The sequence below is a fragment of the Nicotiana tabacum genome, chromosome 4 (assembly GCF_000715075.1).
Source record: "Nicotiana tabacum cultivar K326 chromosome 4, ASM71507v2, whole genome shotgun sequence".
Classification (NCBI taxonomy): Eukaryota; Viridiplantae; Streptophyta; class Magnoliopsida; order Solanales; family Solanaceae; genus Nicotiana; species Nicotiana tabacum.
Window position 1 is genome coordinate 87,606,946 of NC_134083.1, and position 24,205 is coordinate 87,631,150.

The 24,205-nt window shown below is 38.3% G+C and overlaps 1 protein-coding gene across 1 annotated transcript; it reads right to left on the reverse strand.

Annotated features, from left to right (window-relative positions):
* Positions 1–1,698: 1,698 nt before the first annotated feature.
* LOC107791617 (clathrin heavy chain 1) lies at positions 1,699–13,852 on the reverse strand. Its single transcript, XM_016613710.2, has 30 exons — positions 13,573–13,852; positions 13,174–13,378; positions 12,026–12,114; positions 11,840–11,918; positions 11,556–11,683; positions 11,010–11,108; positions 10,805–10,913; positions 10,598–10,677; positions 10,266–10,493; positions 10,081–10,146; positions 9,699–9,815; positions 9,351–9,548; positions 9,121–9,237; positions 8,874–8,933; positions 8,472–8,558; positions 8,208–8,291; positions 7,993–8,127; positions 7,847–7,909; positions 7,662–7,766; positions 7,400–7,512; positions 7,063–7,315; positions 6,843–6,979; positions 6,477–6,755; positions 5,391–6,393; positions 4,777–5,262; positions 4,495–4,665; positions 4,225–4,410; positions 3,408–3,530; positions 2,474–2,584; positions 1,699–2,270 (listed from the first exon to the last, which is right to left on the reverse strand). Exons 1-30 carry the CDS (start codon positions 13,615–13,617, stop codon positions 2,109–2,111), a joined length of 5,118 nt encoding a protein of 1,705 aa, XP_016469196.1. The 5' UTR covers positions 13,618–13,852; the 3' UTR covers positions 1,699–2,108.
* Between the last annotated feature and the right edge of the window lie 10,353 nt (positions 13,853–24,205).

Below are 24,205 nucleotides of genomic sequence, written 5' to 3' on the forward strand. Positions count from 1 at the left end.
ATTCTGTTTTCTTTCATTCGAAGTGAAACCTACATAAGTGTAATGGAGTATAAATCAGGGATATGAACGTTTCCCCACCAACCATCACCTTAGATTTCATTTCAGTTCAATATAAAGTGATTTGACTCGGTAATTAATTTCGTTCAATTTATTCTGTAGTTTTATTTAACAACAACAATAACAAATCCAGTAATTTCTCACAAGTAAGATTTGGGGAGGGCAGCATGTACGCGGCTTTACCCCTACTCTGGAAAGAGGAAATAATTGTAGTTTTATTTGAGTTGAGAAAATAATTGTGAAAAAAAAAAAATAACGTACAGCATATGAGAAGCGGGTGAAGAGTGAATTATTATATACTTCCTCCATGTGAATCTCTTTGATTCAACAAGAAGTTTAAAAAAAGAGTTTTTTAGAAATTTGGTTTTAGATATGTCGTTGCATTTTGTTTGGCTATAAAATCATATCATATAGGATAAAAAATAAAGTTTAAAGTAAGATTATTTCAAATATAAAAAAGTATCTTTTTTTAACATACTAAAAAGAAAATAGTTTCACATAATCCGAAATAGAGTCAAGTTTAAATTAAGAATTTTGACTAAGACCTTAAAATATATTCTCCACGATATAAGTTAATTTGCAACTCATAGTAATTGTTATGTAGTTTTTCTTATATAAGTAAGTTTTTCTTTTTTCTTAAAATTGCAAATGCATCAATGCAGTCTAAATCTAATCCAGCTTAAAATTTTACAGATTAATCATGAAGCGAAATATCCCAAAGTGTAATATTTGCAAAGTATAAGCTGGTGCAATTTAACACTCTTTAAACACAGTATTAAGGAGCAGAATAACATATTATTTGGAAACGACTTGCACTTTAATGAGATTTGAATTGTTCCAAGACTTGATATGAGGACCATTATATTTTTCATTTAAAGGATGTCCCCGAAGGGACAAGGGCTTTTATATTTCAAAGTTGTCAAAAATAGGCCATTTAACATTTTCTTCTTTTTTAAAAAACTGGAAAGTTCGCACTCTCATTGGTTCTTTAGGAATTAACAGTGCCTATAATGTGATGGAATACATCAATAAAATATTAAATTAACCATTCTAGTCCCTTTTATGAGCAAATTATGACGAGTTTAACGGAATGTGATCGTTTGCGGAAGACGAAGCCTAAAAAGTTAAACGAAGTCAATGGTTGTTTTACATAAAGTTGTGAACCTGTTTTATCTTTGTTTTAACTGGTAGAATTTGCTACAGAATTATAACTTTCTTCCAAACCACGTATCAACTACAAGAAACCCAATCCAACCAAAATAAGACAAAGTGGATTGAGCTACGATGAAGCACAAACCCCTCAATTAGTTCCCTTGATTAGCTGCATCAGTAGGTGATAGAAGATATGTAATAACTCCTACTTATTAAGCAAAATTACTTTTAAAAGAATACATTCATTTAGTTCGATTACTACATCCAACAATCACTAACTAAACCGGAAGATAAAACATTATAATTCCAAAAAGAAAAAGACGAGTTAGTTCTACCGCCCATAGTCAGACAATTATCATAAAGCTCAATACAATCAGATTAGCTATGCTGTTAAAAAGAGTGATAAGATACAATCAAGACTCTGCTGGATACCAGCAACTGGGTATAACATAGGATGAAGACACGTCCGCATAGAAAAAGAACCCCGAATAGAATTCAACATAATTATACCCTCAAGAAAATGAATATGGAAACAATTACAAAACTGGAGAAGTAGCACCTTTACTGACCCCAATAAATCAGTACAAGATGCAATACAATGCATCTCTTTGGTCCTGAATAATAGTACTGTCTTCTTTCTGCCTAACTACAAACAAAAAGAAAAGAAAAAATGCCTCTTCTAAAAGAATATTACAAAGGATATATCAACACCCTATGACACACAACAGAAAACAATTATTTTATCTTGAGCCTCCACTTGTGCCCATCAGCGGTCAACAACTGCAAGGTGAGTGAGAAAGATACAAGGGCAACAACTCTAAACACAGCAAAAGACCCACAGATCATCTGCCTGCCCGTGTGTAGTGTTTGTTTATACCAGTATGTTGAGCGCCATCAGATTAGTAGGAACCCATGGGTGGCATGCCAAATGGAGGCATGGGAGGCATTCCCATTCCACCCATAGGCGGGGGAGGAGCAAAACCACCTCCCATGCCTGCACCTCCCATACCTGGCATTGGTGGAGCAGGCAAAGCCAATGGCAGTAGCTGTGCATACATATTCTGCAATCAATCAGTCAATACGATTAGCAAAGCCTGGTTTGGACATCAACACATTAAAGAGATGGTCAATTTTGCCACAAGCTGTATGTACGTGGCACTTGTCAAAATATTAACATGATCCATGCAACTTAATTCATAAATTCCAGGCCAAAATAAGGAAATAAATTGAATTAGTTCCAACCATAGATAGGTTTGCCATGTACCTGCTGCTTAATAACATCCTTCTCTTCATTCTCTTTAGCTTTTGCTTCACTTTGAGCCTCAATCTTATCTTTTATTAGCTCATCAACCTTGCCAGTGTATTCACGGATAAACTGAGAGAGAGAGAGAGAGAGAGAGAGAGAGAGAGAGAGAGAGAGAGAGAGAGAGAGAGAGAGAGAGGCGGAGAGAGAGAGAGTGCAAATATGATGGCAGTATGGAACAAGATCTTTAAGAAGCACTCCCAGTGGACGAAATCAGAAATGATTACAGGTTTAAAAATAGCTAGAAAGTAAAAGAGAAGAATATGATGACAAAACATAAGCAAAGACCGCTCTTAAGCCTCATAAACAAATAAAAAAGTTCATCCAAAGTCATCTTAATTTTTTATAAAATTTCATAAAGCAACAGAACAATGGATAAATGAAATAAGAGTATCTTGTCCAAGACAGGTCTAATCTTCAAAACAGCAGCAGACCCTCAACATTCGGGGTGTACTGGTTTAAGAATTTTCTTATTTGGTCTAACAGTTCATGTGCGGAAAAACTTTTCCGAAAAGAATGCAGAGATAGACCAAACACTTAAGACATAAACTAAACCAGGGTGACTAATGAAAGTGTCTCATCAGAACCTCGTGGAGAAGTTTATTTAAAGAGCATAGCAGTTCTGCCAATGCAAATTTGAATTGCATTGCAGGCACAATATGTGTGCTTTAACCAGACTGCCTAAACAACAACAAAAAATAAACTTAGCAGAACAATGCAGGCCTATCCAAAATTATAAGGCTCACAATAAATAGGTCTACCAGAGGAAAGGACTCAAAATCAAGCTGAGACCTTTTCTTTTTCTTTTCGTAGGATAACTGAGAAGGTTGTATTTTTATATAGCGGATATGCAAAAGCACACATACAAAATCAGAGTGGAGGTTCAGAGATTTACCTGTAACAGGTAAGGGAATGCAAAGTCAATCATATTATTCATCCAGGCAAGCTCAAGGGCAACATCTGGGCGAATCAAATCGTAACAAACAAACAGGCATGATGCGAAGCATTCTTTCTTTCCCTGCAAAACAAGTACCAGTGGTTAGAAGCTCGATTTCATTTCTCCCCAAGGCTTTCTTATACAAAGATAAAGAGTAAACAATAGAATAAAAGTCAAATGAAAAAAATATAAAGTTAAAAGTAAGAGACTTCAGGATTTTCTAGATGTCTAGTACATTAGAATTTATACTGGCATTAACCAATGTACAGATTATGAGAATCCAAGATATCGAAATTTCTTGGACCAACAAATATCATTTCCACGCAAACTATTTTGTTGCCTCCTTAATAATTCCCGTCCATAAATTTCCTTTTGTTTTCTTTTAAAAGGCAAAGCCTGACAATCAAATATGCACATAGATTAATCAAAAAAAGTATGCATAGCAACAAAAACTTTAAGCCGTATCTGCTAAAACGTTGAAGTGTACCAATTTTTTTTTCTTTTTTATTGGGATATCTGTCGCATTTAATTTTATCTGTCGCCTTTAATTTTAGGGAGTGTGGAGGTGGGGGTGCTCTGACACCTGCAGATACCCAGTAAACCAAGACGGCCGGTTCCTACTCGCAAGTCCACAATAACTTAATCATGAAACTGACATAGGTGACAGAGCAAGTATTAACCTATTTTCTGCAATCACTGTGTTTACCTCTTTAGGGGCTTGGGGAGAAAGGGGGAGTGAACAGTAAGGATGATTCTTAAATTCAAACCACTATACCTGTTCAATAAAGTAAACAAGCAACTCCTCTGCAAGTTCGCGATCTCCAGATTGTGAGGCTGTCTCCATGGCATCTTTGTAGAGATTATCTTTCTTTGACAGAGCAATGGATTGCTTCCACCTACCAGCTTTCTTATAGATATAGGCAGCAACACGCCGCATCTCGAGAAGCTCATGTTTCTCTATCTGCTTAAAACAAAAGAAAAGCGAAAAAAGTTAATGAGACATCTTATGAACAGAGAGAGAGAACTTAGAAGAACTAGCCTCCACCTTCTGTGCAAGGCCAATCTGATCGAAGTTATCATGCAAATCAGTTGATTCACGTAGTCTATCATAGTCTTCTTCCTCAACATAAATTTCGTTAAGGGCCTCATTCACTGCAGAAACGTTGTTGCTCTGAACAGCAATCATGTAAGGCTTGACTAGGCGAAGGTGACCAGCCTGATATCAACCCAACAGAAAAAACAACAAATGATTTAGAAAGAAGAATGCATACACAATCTAATACAAACAATTCTTGCAAGCAATGAGGTTTTGGTAATAAGCAAAGACCTTTCTCATTATGTCCACTACGCGTGTGTGATCCACTCTAAGTGCAAGAACATTTAGCATATCATTAATGAGATCCGGATGCTCTTTCAAATAGAAGTGAACGGCCTTGTAATAAAGCTCCACATTAGCAACTTTGACAACAATGTCTTTGAACTGCATATGATCCCAGGCATCTGGAGAATGATTCATGACAGTAGTGGCAGCATTATCAAATTCATCATATTGGATGTACAAATATGTGAGTTCCTTCCAGTGTTGCTGCTCATCACAGGCACGAATAAGCTTGGGAATGTTGAGTCTGGTGGAGAATAATTTAATGTGTTCCATGAGCTTCTCGTGACGGTATCTGGCATATAAAACACCAAGTTCTGTGAAGATACCCATATGTGCACGCTCCAAACCCAGCCCACTCTCCATAAGAGAGATTAATTCATTGAAACATCCTCTATTTTGGTAATATTCACTAACTTCCTCCAAGTCATCTACCTGCAAAAGTAAGAGGAGATATACATATCATGAGTAGCCAGAAGATCTCCTTAGATGCAAATGAAGACAGGCAGAAGTACAAGCAATGTCAGCTCGATAATAACGCGTAAAGCACAAAGTTGAGATACCTGAACGATAATGTTAAGCCCACAAATTTGAGCCAAACGGAACTCCTCAGCATCAACACAAGCAAAGCAGACATCTTTCCATGTCTTAGCACTATTTGCCTTGCGTGCTGCATCGACAGCACCTTGAAATTGATTTAACTTCACAAGCGTGCTCGCCAACTTGGCCCAGTTAGAAATGAAAGCGAATATGATCTTTGCAGCCTCATATAAGCCTTCATCAAACAGCTTATCACCAACATTCGGTAGATTAGCAACATTTGGCATGAGAATAAATTCTTCAATGTCACCCAATCGATCAATTTTAGCATATGCATAAATGAGTTCACTATCAACTTTGGGCTCTTTTGTCTTTTGCCTTACCATCAGCAAATACTTAACCAAGTCATGGTAAACATCTGCATCCTCTGCAGCATGAATTACATCCAAAAAGTGGGTGGCGTCATCTGCACGAATAAATGACTCAATAGCGTCGCTCACTAATCCTTCTCTCAGTTGAGCTTTAGCCACCTGGCTCCAAACAGCATCTTCTTCAACTCGGAATGCAAACTCCACAGCCCGATTAATATCACGAATGTTGTCGAGCAGAACATTAACAGCCTGGACATTCAGATTGAACTTCTTGAATATAGCAAAAGCTTCTTCGTAAAGTTGGGCTTCTACAGCAACCTCCCCTACTGCAGGTCCATCAAAATTATCAAGCCTATTGATATAGTCCATTACTCTGGATGGATCGGCTTTGATGGCTGTCAGGATAAGCAAATTCTGCAAATTAAAGTTCCCACTGAATGCAGAGTTCTGGAGCACAATCTTTTCAAGAAGCTCAATTAGTTCATGAGGAAGATCAGCAGTCATGAAAGCTTTAACAGCTGCAGAAACTTGCTCAGGGCTCTTGCTTTCAGGCAAAGCAGTGGAAACAACTTGATCAATAAGCTGCCTTCTAAACTCATTTTCGGGGTTAAGAACTGTCTCCCAAAGATCACCATCCATCCTCTCAACCACATACCTGAAAACATTGTAATATGATGGTTACTCATCAATAGACATCTGATAAACCAGCTAATATCGCAAACCTAACGAGTGACTAACCTCGCTTGAAGTTTGAACAAAGAGTTCTTGTTTGTCACATTAATGAGTTCATCATCACATTGCCCTCTCCTATATGCAACAACAGCAAGGGTAGGATCGCGCTTCTCACAATATTTACCCACAATGCGCGAGTCATAGTATGGATTGGTTGTGAGGAAATGCTCTGGGTTGTTATTGCTATCAATGATGATCTTTCCTAGAGCATTGTGTACATGCACATCTTGACTTCCTTCACTTACAAGATGCTCCAAGAACTGTGTCAGCAAGCGGAGTCGATTCCTGAAAACCAATAGGATAAAAGGTTTAACACACACTAAGGTTGACTGCGAACATTTTTGGATCAATTCTACAGGGATAAACAAAGACCTTTTTTCACATTCTTCCACCAAGGGCTCAACTGGAAGCAGAGAACGCACAGACAGGATCAATCCCTTAATGAAGTCCTCAGGACACTCATCATCTAAAAGCTGCCCTACAACTAAAGGAGCATTTCCTGGATTGACCTATTCCATAGAAGATAAAAGCCTGTCATTCCCCACTTGCAAATACTTCCTTAAAACAAGTATTACACAGAAACCAAACGAACCTTCTGGACATAACCTTCAATATACCGTAGCATATTGTTGGTATAGAGATAGTGTGTGAGATCGGGAACAAAACCAAAGCGGTCACAAACATTAATCAGAGGCCGAGCATCAGGAAGTTTGGCTTCCATCAAGAAGTTCTTTGTCTTTTCTGCATCATAGAAGTTTGATTCTCTTGTGACACGCTCAACCTCCTTGATTTGTCCAGTTCTGGCAGCTGCCTCAATATATTTAAAGTGGATATCAGGATCCTCACTGCACAAGACCCAAAAAATCGATGATTAATTAATAATTATAATTAGCCTGCCAAAATGACAAAAAGATATCTTGAGTATGCACCTGGAACTCAAATATGATCCAAGGAAGAAATATAACCCCTCATAAGACTTAAATTGCTCAAAAAGCTTTATGCAAGCATCAACACCCAACTGCTCACAGTACTCTTTTGCAACCTGCAATACTCATAATCAGCTAAGCTGCCATTATTGTGGAATACTACCAAGAAATTCCGCTGCTTGAATTTATGCAAACATTATAGGTGAGAGTACATGATAAATTCCAGCAAAAGGTCTCTTCTGCAATGACAGACCATAGCCCGTACCTGAACAATTATTTGAAGGTTTCCTTTGATATTGATAACAAGGAGGTCTTTCATGCATTCCAGTGCCCATTCACGTGAAAGAGTCCCAAAGAACTCAACCAAGGCCTGAAAGGAACAGCATTAATCAATATAAGTCAGATAAACTCCTAAAGAAAAGGTAAATACGATCTATGGATTTTTCCAACCTGAGGCTCAATTGCATGTGTATTCACAATAACACGCTTGATATCAGGCAGTTCGGAATAGTGCTGCAGAAACAACAAATAATTATTCTGACTTAGCTGTGGTATCTTGGGGATAGTTAAGGAAGAAATGCTGATAATGATTCAACCTGCAGAGCCCGCATGTAAAGACCACCTTTCTCACAAAGCTGAGCAATCCGAGGTCGATCATAATGACTGAACATCCCATTTGCTAATATAGCATCAGCAACATTCGGGAAAGTCACAAGGTTGATTTCCAAGACCTGAGTAGAAGAAAAAAGTTACGATTCAAAAGCAGAAGAGATTAACAAACAAAGCTTCCTAATGAAAAGAGCAAAGAAACCTTAGTCTGCAGAAAGCCATGCTCTGGAAGGTTAGGTTTCAGAACATCCAGTAAAAATGCTGTTGCCTCACGGATCATGTTCCTCTATTAACAAAAGCAGAAAGAAAGAGACAATCCTTAATCAGCTGTGAACTGCATCCCACAAAAAAAGATAGCAAGCATTCTAAAGCACAGACTTTAAAGCACTTAAGAAAGGAAAAATTTGTAATAAATTGTCTGCTTGACAGTCTACAAGCTATTTGACATCATTATGAGTCGATTAACCTGAAGAAATAGATCGGTGATAGTGTTGTAATCAACAGGACAACCGCCCTCCATTTGGGACATCATGAGCGCAAAGTTAACAGCTCCCTGCACAAACACACAAATATTTCAACTTCATCCAAATTAGCACATGTCAGATTTACAAGTGCTCATTTTCTCTCCACCACAGAAAAGGCAACTTTTTAATCTGAGTACAATATCTCAAAGTGACATCATTAGATACACAATTCTTGTTGCAAAATCTCCTCAAAAAAGAAAACCAAATTTGAGGCTGTATCATACGGTCAAAGATATTAACATCCAAATACCAAAGAGTAAATTTGGTAAAATCTACAAAATGAAGCCAGTAGATAAGGAAGAGATAAGATAACATTATGAATTATACGACTATTCTCAACATACCTGAGGATCAGATCGCAGAATGGTTTGAAGAAGGAACAAGTAGTCAGGTGTATATCCAACCTGTATCAACCAAAAAAATCATTTCAATAATCCAAAGTTGAATTCAGTTATACGAGACAGGTTTGAACCATCTAAATATGGAAGCTCAGACAAGCACCAAAAAAGAAGAAAAACAAATTAAAAATTTCAAGTGAAAAAGAAAGACACAAAGCAGACAGCCACACGACGACACAAATGAGCCACTCACCTGCTTGGAATATATCAGAATCTTATCGAACTCCCTGCGCTCAGCAAAAGCAGCAACAACTTTCGGAGTCGCTCTTGCTTTGATATATATTTTCAGGGCAAGGTCATTATCAACAGTCTAATAAAAATATACATGTGCAATCAGTAACTACAGAAATAGACTACTTGCAAACGAAAAATAAAATAAGGTGGCGAACAAGCAAATAAAGAATTTCAAATTCAAAATTTGACCTTCACAAGATCCCCAAGTTCCTCACTACACTCCAGCTTATCCTCGGCCAACCAGTTCTCCAACAGGTTTTTCTTGTTCTGGTTGACAACAAGGCGCGACAATTCTAATGATTCAAAAGCGTTTAGCTTCCCTTTTGTTAAAAGTGTCCCAAAGTACTGCAATAGCGGAGGCGTTTGCCCTGCTTGAACGGGAACACTCTGCAAAAAAGACCAATTACAAAACTAAGTGAATAAACATATTGACGACCTTTTGCAGAATAACAGACGAATATTCAGAGACTCTTTCACGGCCTGTAGAGTGATAAAAATCCTGAGAGCAAAACATGTTTCCGGTATCATAACCAATACCTGAAATTTGGCAACAGTGTCAGGCGTACGGAGTATGCCTTGTGGTGATTCCGCTGCAAGCTCAGCAGCTTCTTTGTATTTTGTCTGGGCAAACAACTCTTGAAACCGCTGGACAACCTGAGAAAATATAAATGTAATAGAATGAGATCATTGTAGATAAAGACATCATCCTCAGATTATCGACATGTTGAATCAATAAAATCAAAAGATTTTGATAAAACCGCCAACTGCTGATGATATCTACAACAATCAATGATTCCATTTTAGTATATTGTTCTCAGAGAAGGAAACGCAGATAGGATAGCAAAACCAATGGTGCACCATATAATAAGAAAAGATTGGTAGATTTCCATAGGAAGTTGACAATATGATATCAACTTACCAAATTCTCAGCTCCAGGAAGGTTTCCTCTTTTGGCAAGATTAACAGCAAGCTCCAGATTATTCAACTGGAATATGATGTGTCCAAAATTTATATCTTGGTTTATACAAACTAGAAAGAAAACTCTAAATAAAATGTTAATGATTGATATATTATATTAAAAGAATAAAACAAAAATTGACATACTTGGCCACTGACAAAAGGTACTAGAGTTGCTTCATTCACTGTGGCCAGTAACACTTGACCTCGTCTGTTGATGGCATAGAAACCACCAATAGATGAAGCTTCTGCTGTCAGAAAAATAGGATCCGGGCTGATCCTATTCCTGTATACTGCAGTAGCTGTTTCGAGGTCATAGACAAAGAGAAGCCCAAGCTTTGTGATGACATAAATTAAACTGTATTTATGAGATATCTGCCAGAAAAACAAAGAACCATGTTACAGGATACTGAATAAGGCAAAATGCAAAAAGACAAAATAAAGTGACAACAGATCCACACAGAGAAGGCAAGAAATACCTGCATGGCAACTGGGAAATCATCAGCAAAATCTGGAGGAAAGAATAGATCTGCCTGTTTCTTCGTAAAAGCTGGTTTCCCTGCAAACATTTAACACATTAGGAAAACATATGAGAATCATATTAGGCAATTTTCTCACAACAATTTTACTAAATAAACTCCAAGATTAAACTTTTGGAGAAAGGAAGAGAACAGCAGTGTACTGACCTGGCTGGGCTCCAAGCTCAATGACATGCAACTTTGATGTGACTTGTCCAGCATTCGAGGATTTTGTGGCAAAAGAAATAAGTACGGAATCCCTATCATTTCCAGGAACCTGAATAAAGCATGCAACAGTCAGGATGCAAAAAAGAATTAAAAAAAAAATCAAGAACAGTTGAACACATCAAAAGAATGGAGGAGCTTTTCTCACCCTGAATGTGGCAAATGCTGCAGCATGTGCCTCGAGAGCTTGACTGCGTTGCTGATCTACTGAAAATAATTGCATGTTTCCTTTGACTAGTTGGGGCCTCTATTAACAGAAAGACAGCAGAATAGTCAAATAAAGAAGTGCATGTTCCTTGTACATTAAAGATATGAAAAATCATCAGAAATGTAACAAACACAAACAGGGTTCTACCAATCTTTAAGCTTAAGGTTTTTTAATCTGATACCACCGAACATCCAAATAGCAAAAATAATTGCAGTATACTGGCATTTCGATGCAAAATCAACCACAGTCATAGTAAATTACACAATCCAAAGATTGAAAAGTACATGCAAAAAGCATTTTACAGCGACAGGATGTAGACAGAGCAATCACAGAGACAAAAGAGAAGCTGACAAGCCCTAGACAAGCTTTCCCAGTTTCTGCATCCCCAATGACATTGAAAAGGCGGCTTGGGAAGTTGAGAAGGACTGTTTTAAAAAATAGGACACCAAGATTGATTTTTTCATTAGCATAATAAACATTACACACCTCTGGTGAACCTGGCGCGATACCAATCAAAACCAACCATTTCTCTGAAGGATCACATCGGTAGTTAATTATTTGGTTGTTGGCTAAATTGGCTGTTCTATCAAACATCTTTACAGGCTCAGAATCCCCTGCAAAAAGACAAGTTGGAATTATAAAGGGCAGACAACCATCCACCAGCTCAACTTCAAAAAGTGACCAAAAAATTACTACCAACAGAAAACAGAGCTTAACCAGGTAAACAGGAAGAAGAAAAGTTTGTAATGTGAAAAAGAAAACTATCCTACCTTCAATTGGCCAATGATAGACTGACGTTTGAGTAACAAGACCTAACATCTTCGTTGTAATCCACTTCCAGAAAACAACCTGTAGTAATTTGGACATTATATGGCTGAGCAGTGCATCACGTGATCCATTGCTGTGGGCACTAAATAATGCATAAACCAAATCAAATAAATACATAAAGCCAGTACCTGCTCAGGCATCTGATATGATTTCATTTTCTGCTTTGCCTCAATATTGAAAATCTGCAAGTGATCTTGACTAGTTCCCGGGACTTGAGCTTCAAGAGATAAGAGAGGATTGTATCATAGGGTGGTCCTTATATTTTTTTCCTTATATTTTTTTTAATAAGGCAGAGGAAAAGCAGTCTGTTAAGCTTTAAAAATATATTTTCTAACTCACTTATGATATGAATGTAGATGAAGGAAAACAAATTTTCCCCTGTATTATTCACTGATACTCTATTTAGTTTAACAATTATATTGATGAAAAATTAATAACTTATAAAAATGAAATCCATCAATTTGTGTAAGAAAACGAATGAAAGAGTAAAATTGACCTAGCCAAACTACAATGTGCTGGTCCTAACTCCTAATAAAGAACGCTAAAAACATACACCAGGATGTCACTGGAAGGGGGAATTCTGTAAGCAACAATTCCCTAATAACAGAACATACAGCGGGGACAACGATAAGTTCCACTATTGTAGAAAATACAATGAAGATGCAATTAGAAACCACACGTGCTAGATAAGATAAGAAATGCATCAACCATTAGGCATTAGCAGCAGGGTAACAGATTACTAGCGTCTCAACACTCAAAGAGATATAAGGTTTTATGAGAGAAAGGGACAAATGCATCATCTTATGAAACACCTTCTTCAATTGCCAGCTTCCACAGTAAAATTGAGAATGGACACCATTTAGTTCCCATTGTTTCCCTCACTCCAATAAAAAAGTGTGTGATATCCACAAGGATCCGCACAAAGAGGAGATCACGACACGCAATAAAGTCAAAACCCAATCAACCTCCTTGATCCATCCCCTATTTCTCACTTAGATTGCTAAAAGCTTCACATGTGCATTTTACACTATGATTGCTAACTCCTTCTACTTTTTGCTAGTTTCAAAGTTCTTTAGTCGTTTAGCGTATCAAGATAGTGGTGAAGAGAGACTGCTTATTTGCTCGAAAGCAAGTAAGCCAACAAACTCTAAAGCCAGTAAATAAAAATATCATAGGCAATTCAGGAATTGTTATCAAAACCGTTTAAAAATCAATAACTTGAACCAGTATGAGAACCATCGATGAGAATTTAACACTTTAAGCTAAGAATCCATACCTTTTAGAGCCAAAATTCTAGAATTAGGATTCATAAGAGCAGAATCAGCGGTAATTGGACGCCTCAAAGGTTGCATTGGCATGTTCATATCAATAATCACCACACTATTCTGAGGGGCCGTCTCTCTTACACATATATACTTATCCGATTCCATGGTAACATTCGTGAACGTGATGAACTGCGGGTTCACCCCAATACTTTGCAACTGCACAACATAATACGAAATTCAATCCAGTATAACAAAATCAATAGCATACTCTCTATTATAGATCTGGCAATATAATTACGTATCAAAGATCTAACTAACAGTCCACACATGCTAACCTATCAATACACTAATAACAACAGCGAATCAATGTGACTCAAAACAGTACATAATCGAGGCTCAAGTAATTATACCGTGAGGGCCTCTTTCATGGTGATCGGAGCGTTAGCAGCCGCCATGATGGGCGAGATCAAAGATAATGGATCGGAGCTCCGGATCTGTGTTAAATTGCGAAATCAAATGGGCGATTTGGTGGGGAGTCCAAACGCCAGAGAGATCTCAGACGAAGAAGAAACCCTCCAATACAGAGAGGAAACGAAGGGGGAGAAAGAGATCTAGACACAGTTCTTCTGAAGAGAAGAGAGAGAACTGATGCTAGAAATGTATTTTGTAAGCACTGGGCATGCTTAATATACAAAATGCGACAGACTATAGGCGAAATATGGAATTTTTGGATTAGACAAAACTAATAAGTGGGCGTTTGGACATAAGAATTGTAAAATTCAAAAAAAAAGTGAAAAAAAATTTCAAATTGAAATGTTATTTGAAAATTAGAGTTTTGTTTGGACATGAATATAATTTTGGGTTGTGAAAAATTTGAAAAATAACTTTTTGGAGTTTTTAAAAATTTCGAAAAATTCTAAAATAGAATTTTCAAGTGAAAATTGGAAATTTTACGAACAAACGCTGATTACGGAAAAAAGTAAAAAAAAATTAAAAAAAAGGGAATTTTTTTTTATGTCCAAACGGGCTCTAAGTGAGCGTTTGGACATAACAACAACAACAACAATAACACAGTAAAATCCCACTAATGGGGTGTGGGGAGGGTAGTATGTACGCAGGCCTTACCCCTACCCCGAAGGAGTAGAGAGGCTGTTTCCGAAAGACCCTCGGCTAAAAAAAAAATAAAAAGACAAAAGGACAAAAAGAAGACAATATTAGTATCACAACAACAATCATATGATAAATAAAAACACCATGAAATCCAGAAGAAGGATGCAAAGCAAAGGGAGACAATATTAGTAAATATTAGTATCACCACAACAATCATAAGAACAATAGGAACACCATGAAATCTAGAAGAAAGATGCAAAGAAAAAGCGATAGCTAGTAAATAGGACATGCACTGAAAAGCGAAATAGTAAGCCACAATATTGCCACTAGCTATCTTAGACAAAAACCTTACATAGCTAGTCTCACAATGGTACGAAGTAAGGCACGACTCAAGTACCTCCTAACCTACAACCCTAATACTCGACTTCCACATCTTCCTATCTAGTGTCATGTCCTCGGAAATTTTGAGTCTCGCCATATCCTGCCTGATCACCTCTCCCCAATACTTCTTAGGCCGCCCTCTACATCTTCTCGTGCCCTCCACAACCAGCTGCTCACACCTCCGTACCGGAGCATCTAGGCTTCTCCTCTGAACATGTCCGAACCATCTAAGCCTCGCTTCCCGCATCTTGTCATCAATGGGAGCCACATGCACCTTCTCCCGAATATCATCATTCCTAATCTTATCTATCCTAGTGTGCCCGCACATCCACCGCAACATCCTCATTTCTGCTACTTTCATCTTCTGGATATGTGAGTTCTTAACGGGCCAACACTCAGCCCCATACATCATGGCCGGTCTAACCACCGCTTTATAAAACTTACCTTTGAGTATCGGTGGCACTCTCTTGTCACATAGGACTCCAGATGCTAACCTTCACTTCATCCATCCTACCCCAATATGGTGTGTGACATCCTCGTCGATCTCCCCTCCCCCTGGATAACCGAACCAAGGTACTTGAAGCTGCCTCTTCTCGGGATGACCTGCGAATCAAGCCTCACATCCACGCCCACTTCCCCTGGCTCAGCACTGAACTTACACTCCAGGTATTCCGTCTTCGTCCTGCTCAGCTTGAAACCCTTAGACTCAAGAGCCTGTCTCCAAACCTCCAGCCTCTCGTTAACACCGGCTCGCGACTCATCAATCAGAACTATGTCATCGGCGAATAGCATGCACCATGGCACATCCCCTTGAATATGGTGTGTTAACGCGTCCATCACCAGGGCGAAGAAGAACGGACTGAGCGCAGAACCTTGCTGTAACCCCATTACAACCGAAAAATGCTCAGAGTCACCTCCTACTGTCCTAACCCGAGTCTTAGCCCCATTATACATGTCCTTAATCGCCATAATGTACGGAACCGACACACCTTTTGCCTCCAGGCATCTCCAGAGACTTTCTCTAGGAACCTTGTCATACGCTTTCTCTAGGTCAATAAACACCATGTGCAGATCCTTCTTCCTCTCTCTGTATAGTTCCACCAACCTTCTAACAAGGTATATAACTTCTGTAGTCGAACGACCCGGCATGAACCCGAACTGGTTATCGGATACAGACACTGTCATCCTCACCCTCGCTTCAACCACCCTCTCCCACACTTTCATGGTATGACTCAGTAATTTGATACCCCTATAATTGTTACAACTCTGGACATCACCTTTGTTCTTATACAATGGAACCACCGTACTCCACCTCCACTCATCCGGCATCCTCTTCCCCTTAAAAATAATATTAAACAACCTAGTCAACCACTCTAAACCTGCTTTCCCCACACACTTCCAAAATTCTACCGGAATCTCGTCTGGCCCGGTCGCTCTGCCCCTACTCATCTTGCGCATAGCTCTCACGACCTCCTCAAAACGATGAACCTCCTCCGTTCCTCTCCCCAAAATCGAAGCCTCCATGCACCTCGCCATAACCATCTGCGGTCGACCCAATATGCCTATTGAAATCCCCTCCTTTGAATAGCTTCTCAGCAGGCGGAACCTGGCGCACAATCTCATCTAACCCTTCCCATAAGCGCCGTTTAACCTCCTCATCTAGGCCCACATGCGGCGCATAAGCGCTAATGATGTTTAGGGTGCACTCTCCAACCACCAACTTAATAGTCATCAATCTATCATTCACTCGTCTAACCTCAACCACAGACTCTCTAAGTTCCCTATCCACCAAGATGCCCACTCCATTCTTACCTTTCTGGACTCCTGAGTACCAAAGTTTATACCCGTCCACGTCCCTCGCCCTCGACCCTACCCACCTGGTCTCCTGGACACACGCCATATTGACCCTCCTCTTCTGGAGGATCTTCACCAACTCTATAGATTTACCCGTCAATGTACCTACATTCTATGACCCAATTCTCAACCTACAGATACTCTTGTTCCCTTTTGGACATAAGAATTATAAAATTTCGAAAAAAAATTTAAAGTGAAAATGATATTTGAAAACTAGAGTTGTATTTGGACATGAATATAATTTTGGGTTGTTTTTTAAGTTTTGTGACTATTTTTCAAAATTTTAAAAAATTTCAAAATTCATCTTCTAAGTGAAAATTTGAAAATTTATGGCCAAACACTGATTTCGGACAAAAATAAAAAAATTTCGGGAAAAAGTAAAAATTTTCTTATGTCCAAACGGCTCTAAGAAGTCTCTTTTGAGTTGTAAACAGGAGTACACTGTGTCTGAGATCCGAACTAATGATAAAATAACATTCTTTAGGTGACATTTGATAGTGTTATTCAAGCCTATTTTTTTTCTACAAACTTAATTTTGAAGAGATTTATTTACATCCCCAAGTTTGCTTTAAAAATCAAACTCATACTTCAATTTTGAAAAATAATCATTCTCATCCTTATATCAAACTTAATTTTTTAAAATACTTATTTTACCCTTTACAATTTTAGCTCATTTTTTATTTTTCTTATTTTAATCTATGTTATAGACTTAATATAGAGAAATAAATATTATTTTTGAAATAAAAAAGAGTGAGATGTAGAAATCAAGCATAAAAGTGAATAGCATTCAATAATGAGAAAATGAGAAAAAAAAAAATTATAATAAATAATTTACCCATATCAATAATTCTACTAATAGCAATCAAAACTCATTCTATTTACAAAATTGAGAGTTAAAAATGTGAGAATTTTAAAATTATGAAATATATAAAATAGAGGTAGATTTTATAGTAAATTCCTATAAGTTATCTATTCATACTTTACATAATTTTTTATTTTTTAATTTAAACAAAATTATAACAATTAAAACTCAAAATCTATATACATAATGAAGAATAAAAGCAAAAGTGAAACTAAAGTCTCTCTCACACGCACATACATACATTATATGCATAATACACATAATATTAAAATAATAATCATAAGAAGTGGCAATAGATTTTGTAATAAATTTATAAAGTGATTATTAATTTTATAATGTCAATAAACTTCTTTACATTATATTATAAGATATAATATTTTTTAAATTATAAACAAAATACATATATATAAAAATATCATATATATATATATATATATATATATATATATATATATATATATAAAAAGTCAATACATATATGAGAAATTAAAAATGTCAAAGGTAAAATAGATATTACGTAAGAGAAAAGGATGAGAGTAACTATTGTTCAAAGTTTGAGGACGAATCTGATTTTAAAGTAAATTTGGGGATATAAATAATTTTTACCTTATTTTTGTAAAGAAAGTTCTAAAAGAAACAATTATTTTGAGTCCGATATTTTTCAAAACACAAAATTATAATGGGAAACCCTTTACTTCGCAAAATTATAAATCTGATCTCGACACTATCAATTTTACTTATTTTTATATATATATAAATATTAAGCTAATTTTATAAAATATCATGCATTAAACTAATCTTAGATCATTCATTGTCTTGCTAGCATAGTAGACCGGGTGAAAGATCTTGTTGATACGTTGCCCCAAAACTGCTCCAACCGCCACATCACTAGCATCACACATGAGCTCAAAAGGAATGCTCCAATTCGGGGCGGTGATAATGGGAGTAGTTGTCAACTTGAACTTGAGCAATTTGAATGCTCTCATGCAATCATCATTGAAGTGAAATTTAGCATCTTGCTCCAAAGGCTTGCACAAGGGGTTCACCACCTTGGAAAAATCCTTTATGAAACGCCAGTAGAATCCCGCGTGACCCAAGAAACTTCTCACGCCCTTCACGGATGTTGAAGGTGGAAGTTTAGAAATCACCTCTATTTTCGCCTTGTCGACCTCTATTCTCTTCTTTGAAATTTTGTGGCCAAAGACAATATCCTCCTTGACCATGAAATGACATTTCTCCCAATTCAACACTAAGTTCGTTGCTTCACACCTTGCCAAAACCTTATCCAAATGCGTCAAGCAATCATCAAAGGAATCCCCGACTACCGAAAAATCATCCATGAAGACTTCAAGGTATTCCTCTACCATATCCATAAAGATCGCCATCATACACCGTTGAAAAGTTACCGGTGCATTGCATAAGCCAAATGGCATCCGCTTGAAAGCGAAAGTTCCATAGGGACAAGTGAAGGTTATTTTCTCTTGATCTTCCGGGGCAATAAGGATTTGATTGTATACTGAATATCCATCTAGAAAGCAATAGAACGCCCGGCCAGCCAACCTATCAAGCATTTGGTCAAGAAAGGGTAATGTGAAATGGTATTTCCTTGTGACCTTGTTTAGCTTTCGATAGTCCATATACACTCTCCACCCGGTCACCGTTCTTGTTAGAATCAACTCGTTCTTATCATTGGTGACCACAGTTATGCCCCCTTCTTCGGAACGCATTGCACCGGAGAAGTCCACGAACTGTCAAAAATAGGATAGACAACTCCGGCATCCAACCACTTTATGATCTTCTTTTTGACCACCTCTTTCATTGCTTCATTGAGTCTCCTTTGATGTTCAATGGAGGGTTTGGCATCTTCCTTCAAATTAATCTGGTGCATGTAAAATGTGGGGCTTATTCCCCGAATATTCGCCAAAGTCCACTCAATAGCTTTCTTCCTCTTGTGGAGCACCGCCAATGTAGAGTCAACCTGCACATTAGTCAAACATGAGGAAAGAATAACCGGTAAAGTAGAACAAGAGCCAAGGAATTTATACCTTAGATATAGAGGCAGTGACTTCAACTCCAAGATAGAAGGCTCTTCAATTGAAGGCTTTATAGGAGGAGTTTTCCTATTTTTGATATCCAAGAAAAGTTTCCGAGGTGCATAATTGTATTACCTCATCCCTTGCAAAGAATTTACACATTCCATGAAGCCATCCATTTCCTCATCATCAAAATTTAGCAAAACGGCCTCCAACATGTCACCCACATTAATCATGGCACTTGTATCATCAATAATCACATCGGTCGCCAAGTCCACGAACGAACACACTTCATTGCTACTCGGTTGCCTTATAGATTTGCACACGTAGAACACTACCTTTTTATCACTCACCCAAAAAGTGGGTTCACCGGCTTCCACATCAATAAGAGCCTTTCCCATAGCAAGGAACGATCTACCAAGAATAATCGGTACATCATAGTCTACTTCACAATCAAGAATCACAAAATCCGCCGGAAGAATGAACTTGTCAACCCGAACCAATACATCCTCAATCACCCCCAACGGTCTCTTCATTATATGGTCGGCCATTTGTAATCTCATTGATGTGGGTCTTGGTTTCCCAATTCCTAATGTTTTGAAAACCGAATAGGGCATCAAATTGATACTCGCCCCACGGTCACAAAAGAGCTTTTGCAAATTCGGCACTTCCAATGGTACAAGAAATTGTGAAAGCACCGGGATCTTCCAACTTTGGAGCCATCGAATGCACAATTGCACTCACTTGGTGAGTGACTTTGATAATTTCAAAATTCATCGATCTCTTCTTTGTCACCAAGTCTTTTATAAACTTAGCATATCCAGGCATTTGCTCCAAAGCTTCAACTAATGGCACATTTAAGAGAGACTCATCATCATATCAATGAACTTCTTGAATTGATTCTCGCCATTTTTCTTGGCAAGCCTTTTGAGGATAGGGAGGAGGTGGCTTAGGCAATGGTGCCTTAGCTTTTTGCACTACCGTTTCCGGTATGTCAATTACATGATCCCTAGACGGGTTCACATACTCTTGAGTCTCTTCCACCGTGTCATCAATATCAATTCACACTTCATCATTTGCTTGCACCACATTGTTCGGTATCTCCTCTTCTTCTACCACTTGCTCATCATCCACAAGTTGCCTTTGGCTTGAGGTAGGTGCATTCCCATCTTTTCCACTTCTTGTAGTAACGGTTATGGCATTCCCCGTAGTGTTTCCACCCTTCAAGTTCACTACCGTATCACTTGGTAGTGCCCTTTTAGTACGAGAATTTAAAGCTTGAGAGATTTGACCCATTTGCACTTCTAAGTTACGGATTGATGAGTTGTGTGAAGCAAGTTGGGCGTCGGAATCGGCATTCTTCTCCATCATTTGCTTGAATATGTTCTCAATACGACTCATTTCATTGTTGGAGGAACTAGGACCATAAGAAGGATAGGGAGGTGGGTTGCTTGGTTGTTGGACCATCGGGGGCCTTTGAAAACCCGACTCCCGATTTCCTTGGTTGTAGTTCCACCCGCCTTGGTTGTCCCCCCCCCTCCCAATTGCCTTGATTATTATTATTTTTCCAATTCCCTTGATTATTGCTACCATTTCAATTGCCTTGATTGTTGCCACCATTCCAATTATCTTGGTTGCTAGAATTCTAATTGCCTTGATTATTTGAACGTCTCCATTGTTGTTGACTAAGGCCTTGGTAGTTGTTCCTTTTCCCTTGAAAGTTGTTCATATATTAGACCTCTTCATCTTGATCATTGTAAGAATCTCCTTGATTACGAAATTTTCCACTCTTTGTTGTACTTGTAGGCTTCTTGTTCTCCTCTTGTTTACTATCATATTGACTCCCTTCATGGCATTGACTTGCCTCGGGTTTTGCACTTGTTAAAGTTGAGCCTTTGCCAATTCGTTCATGGTAGTTGTCAACTCGGCTATGGCTTGCCCATGGTCATGTAACTCTTTGTGAATAAGAATCACATTTGGATCACCTTGTGGGACATTGGCTCTAGATTGCCACGCCGATGAAGTATCCGCCATTTCATCCAAAACCTCACACACCTCCGCATAAGGCGTAGTCATGAAGTTCCCACTGGCAAGTTGATTCACTACACATTGGTTGGTGGTATTGATCCCCCGATAGAAAGTTTGTTGAATTATGTTTTTCGTCATATTATTATTGGGGCTCTCTTTCACCATTGTCCTATATCTTCCCCATATCTCGTGTAGTGGTTCGTTAGGGTCTTGCTTGTATGCTAAAATTTCATCCAGAAGAATGGCCATGTACCCGGGAGAGAAGTACTTTGAAATAAATTTGTCCGCAAGTTCATCCCACGTACGAATGGAATGATTTGGCAAACGTTCCAACCAATCTAAAGCTTTCCCCCTTAGAGAGAAGGGAAAAAGCCTTAGCCTCAAAGCATCCTTAGAGACATTTGTTTGTTTGCTTCCCCAGCACGTATCAACAAACCCCTTCAAATGTTTATATGCATTTTGACTCGGTGCACCAGTGAAGAACCCTCGTTGCTCGAGCAAAGTGAGAATCACATTGTTTATTTGAAAGTTTCCTTCCCTAATACGGGGTGTGACTATAGTACTTGCATACCCTTTATTCGGCAATACCTGGTGTGGAGCCGCTCGTGATGGAGGTGGGGGTGGAACAGGCATATTGTCTTGAGGCGGTCGGCCTCATCTATTGGCTTGAGGTTCAAGAGGGACCTCATCCATTGCATCATCATCAACGTCCACATCCCCCACGGCTATGTTTTTGAACTCGTTGTTTGTCATCAATGCACCTACAATACTCACACGTTAGTAACAAGGAAGGACAAGAAGATATTTCAAAAACACATCTAAATATATAGCTAACACCGCTTTTTAGCTCCCCGGCAACGACGCCAAAAATTGATCTCATCAAATTTCACTCCTCTATTTGAGGATATGAAAACGGTCGATGCAATAGTGATACCCAACAAGGAGTCAGGGTCGATTTTCCACAGGGAGCTATGAATGGGTCTTAGGGATATACATTATAGTGTATGAACGTGAATTATCTCAAATTACACTTCCACAAAAGTTGGTCGTTTCTAGGTCTAATTTTAACATTTTAAACTAAGATTACAAACTAAGAATTTAAACTAAGAAATTATTTTTGGTTGTTTTTCAAATGATATAAAAGGCCTAGGGCTACGACCTTCACCTAGGTGTTCGCTTAATGGGTTGTAAGCCTTAGAGCTTGTTTTATTGGTCGGGGTGTATTATAGCCATCAACACTCAAATACCCACTCCATGTCTCTCGGTCAGAGTAATTTTGCCCAATTTGGCTCTCTCAAGTCCAAATGGGTATTGAACAAAGCAGTTGATAATAAGATCAAGTCGGGTTTTACTATCTCTAGATTCAACCCTTTAATTGGGTTTATCAATCTCTCGATTGACCCAATTCCGTGCTAGACAAGTTTTCCTAGACTAAGTCTCTCTTTCTCAAGTAGAGACCCAGTCAATTAGGCATGAAATAATGTTTGCAACCATTAAATCTTCAATTAAAAGCAAGAATAAGGCTAGATAATCAACACCCAACCATAAACAAGCAATAAGTCAAACACCCATCAAGTTCCACCCAACCCTAGTAAAAATCTAGCTACTCATGCTTAAATTAGAAGATAAAAAAGAGGAAATAATAATTAAAACCATATTAATGACTAAAATGATAAAACTAATATTCAAAAAGATCAAAATAGCTAAAACTACTAAAAGAAGCAAAGTAAATGCCTGCTGATGTCAAAAGTTCCCAAATATTTACCTAAAAAGGTGAAACTGTTCTATTTATACAGTGCTGGAATTTTTGGACAAAATTGCCCTTCTCGGAGGTTTTGCGGCCACACGATACCATATGCAATCCGCAATCTGCTTCAGTCTTGACATGATTTAAATCTGCGGCCGCACAATTCTAAACCGCGGCCGCATCTATCATATTCTGCGGTCCCCATTTTTCTGGGTGCGGCCGCATAAGGTTCTTCTGCGGACGGCATATTTCTTAGTGCGGCCGCACAGGGCTCTTCTGTGGACCGCACATTTCTGAGTGCGACCGCGTAGCTGACTTCTGTGGCCGCATAATAATTGTGTTGTCTGCACTTCCTTTGAGCTTGGAATGAGAACTCTCTGAACTTTCGATCTTGCTTAACTTCTGCGGCCGCACATTTCATGTGAGGACCGCACTTTTCACACTTGGACTCTAATAATCTTTACTTCGCAATCTACGGCCGCAGATGAAAATCTATGGTCCGCACTTGGAGCTTTTGTGCCTGATTTTGTCCTTGAGTTCAGATCACTCCTTCTTGAGTTGGATTTCATCTTAGTGACTCATTTTTCAATTACTCCTGCAATTAAGCATATTTCATCAATTTTCGGGAATAAAATTAAACGCTTTTGGACTAAAACGAAAGTAATAAGGTGCTAATAAGTAGTAAAAATCCCCACTCATTAACTTCTGCATGAGCGAGATTTTTCTCGCAGAAGCGAGCTCGCATGCATGCAAATTCGTCCGCAAGTGCGATGATCGATGGGCAGAGGGACTTGTTAAGTACGTGGGTTTGGTTCATTTTCATTTCGTTTCTTCCATGATAGTCGGCCTTGGAGCTATTTTGGAGCACTATTTTCATCGTCACTCATGAGGTAAGTAATTTTTACAAGTTGTGAGTTAAATATACGGATTTGGGCTTGTAAATACATGAATATTGTGGAAATTGTGGGATTTCAAGTGAAAATATAGAAATTGGTATTTTTGGATTTTAACCACGATTTTGAAAATGG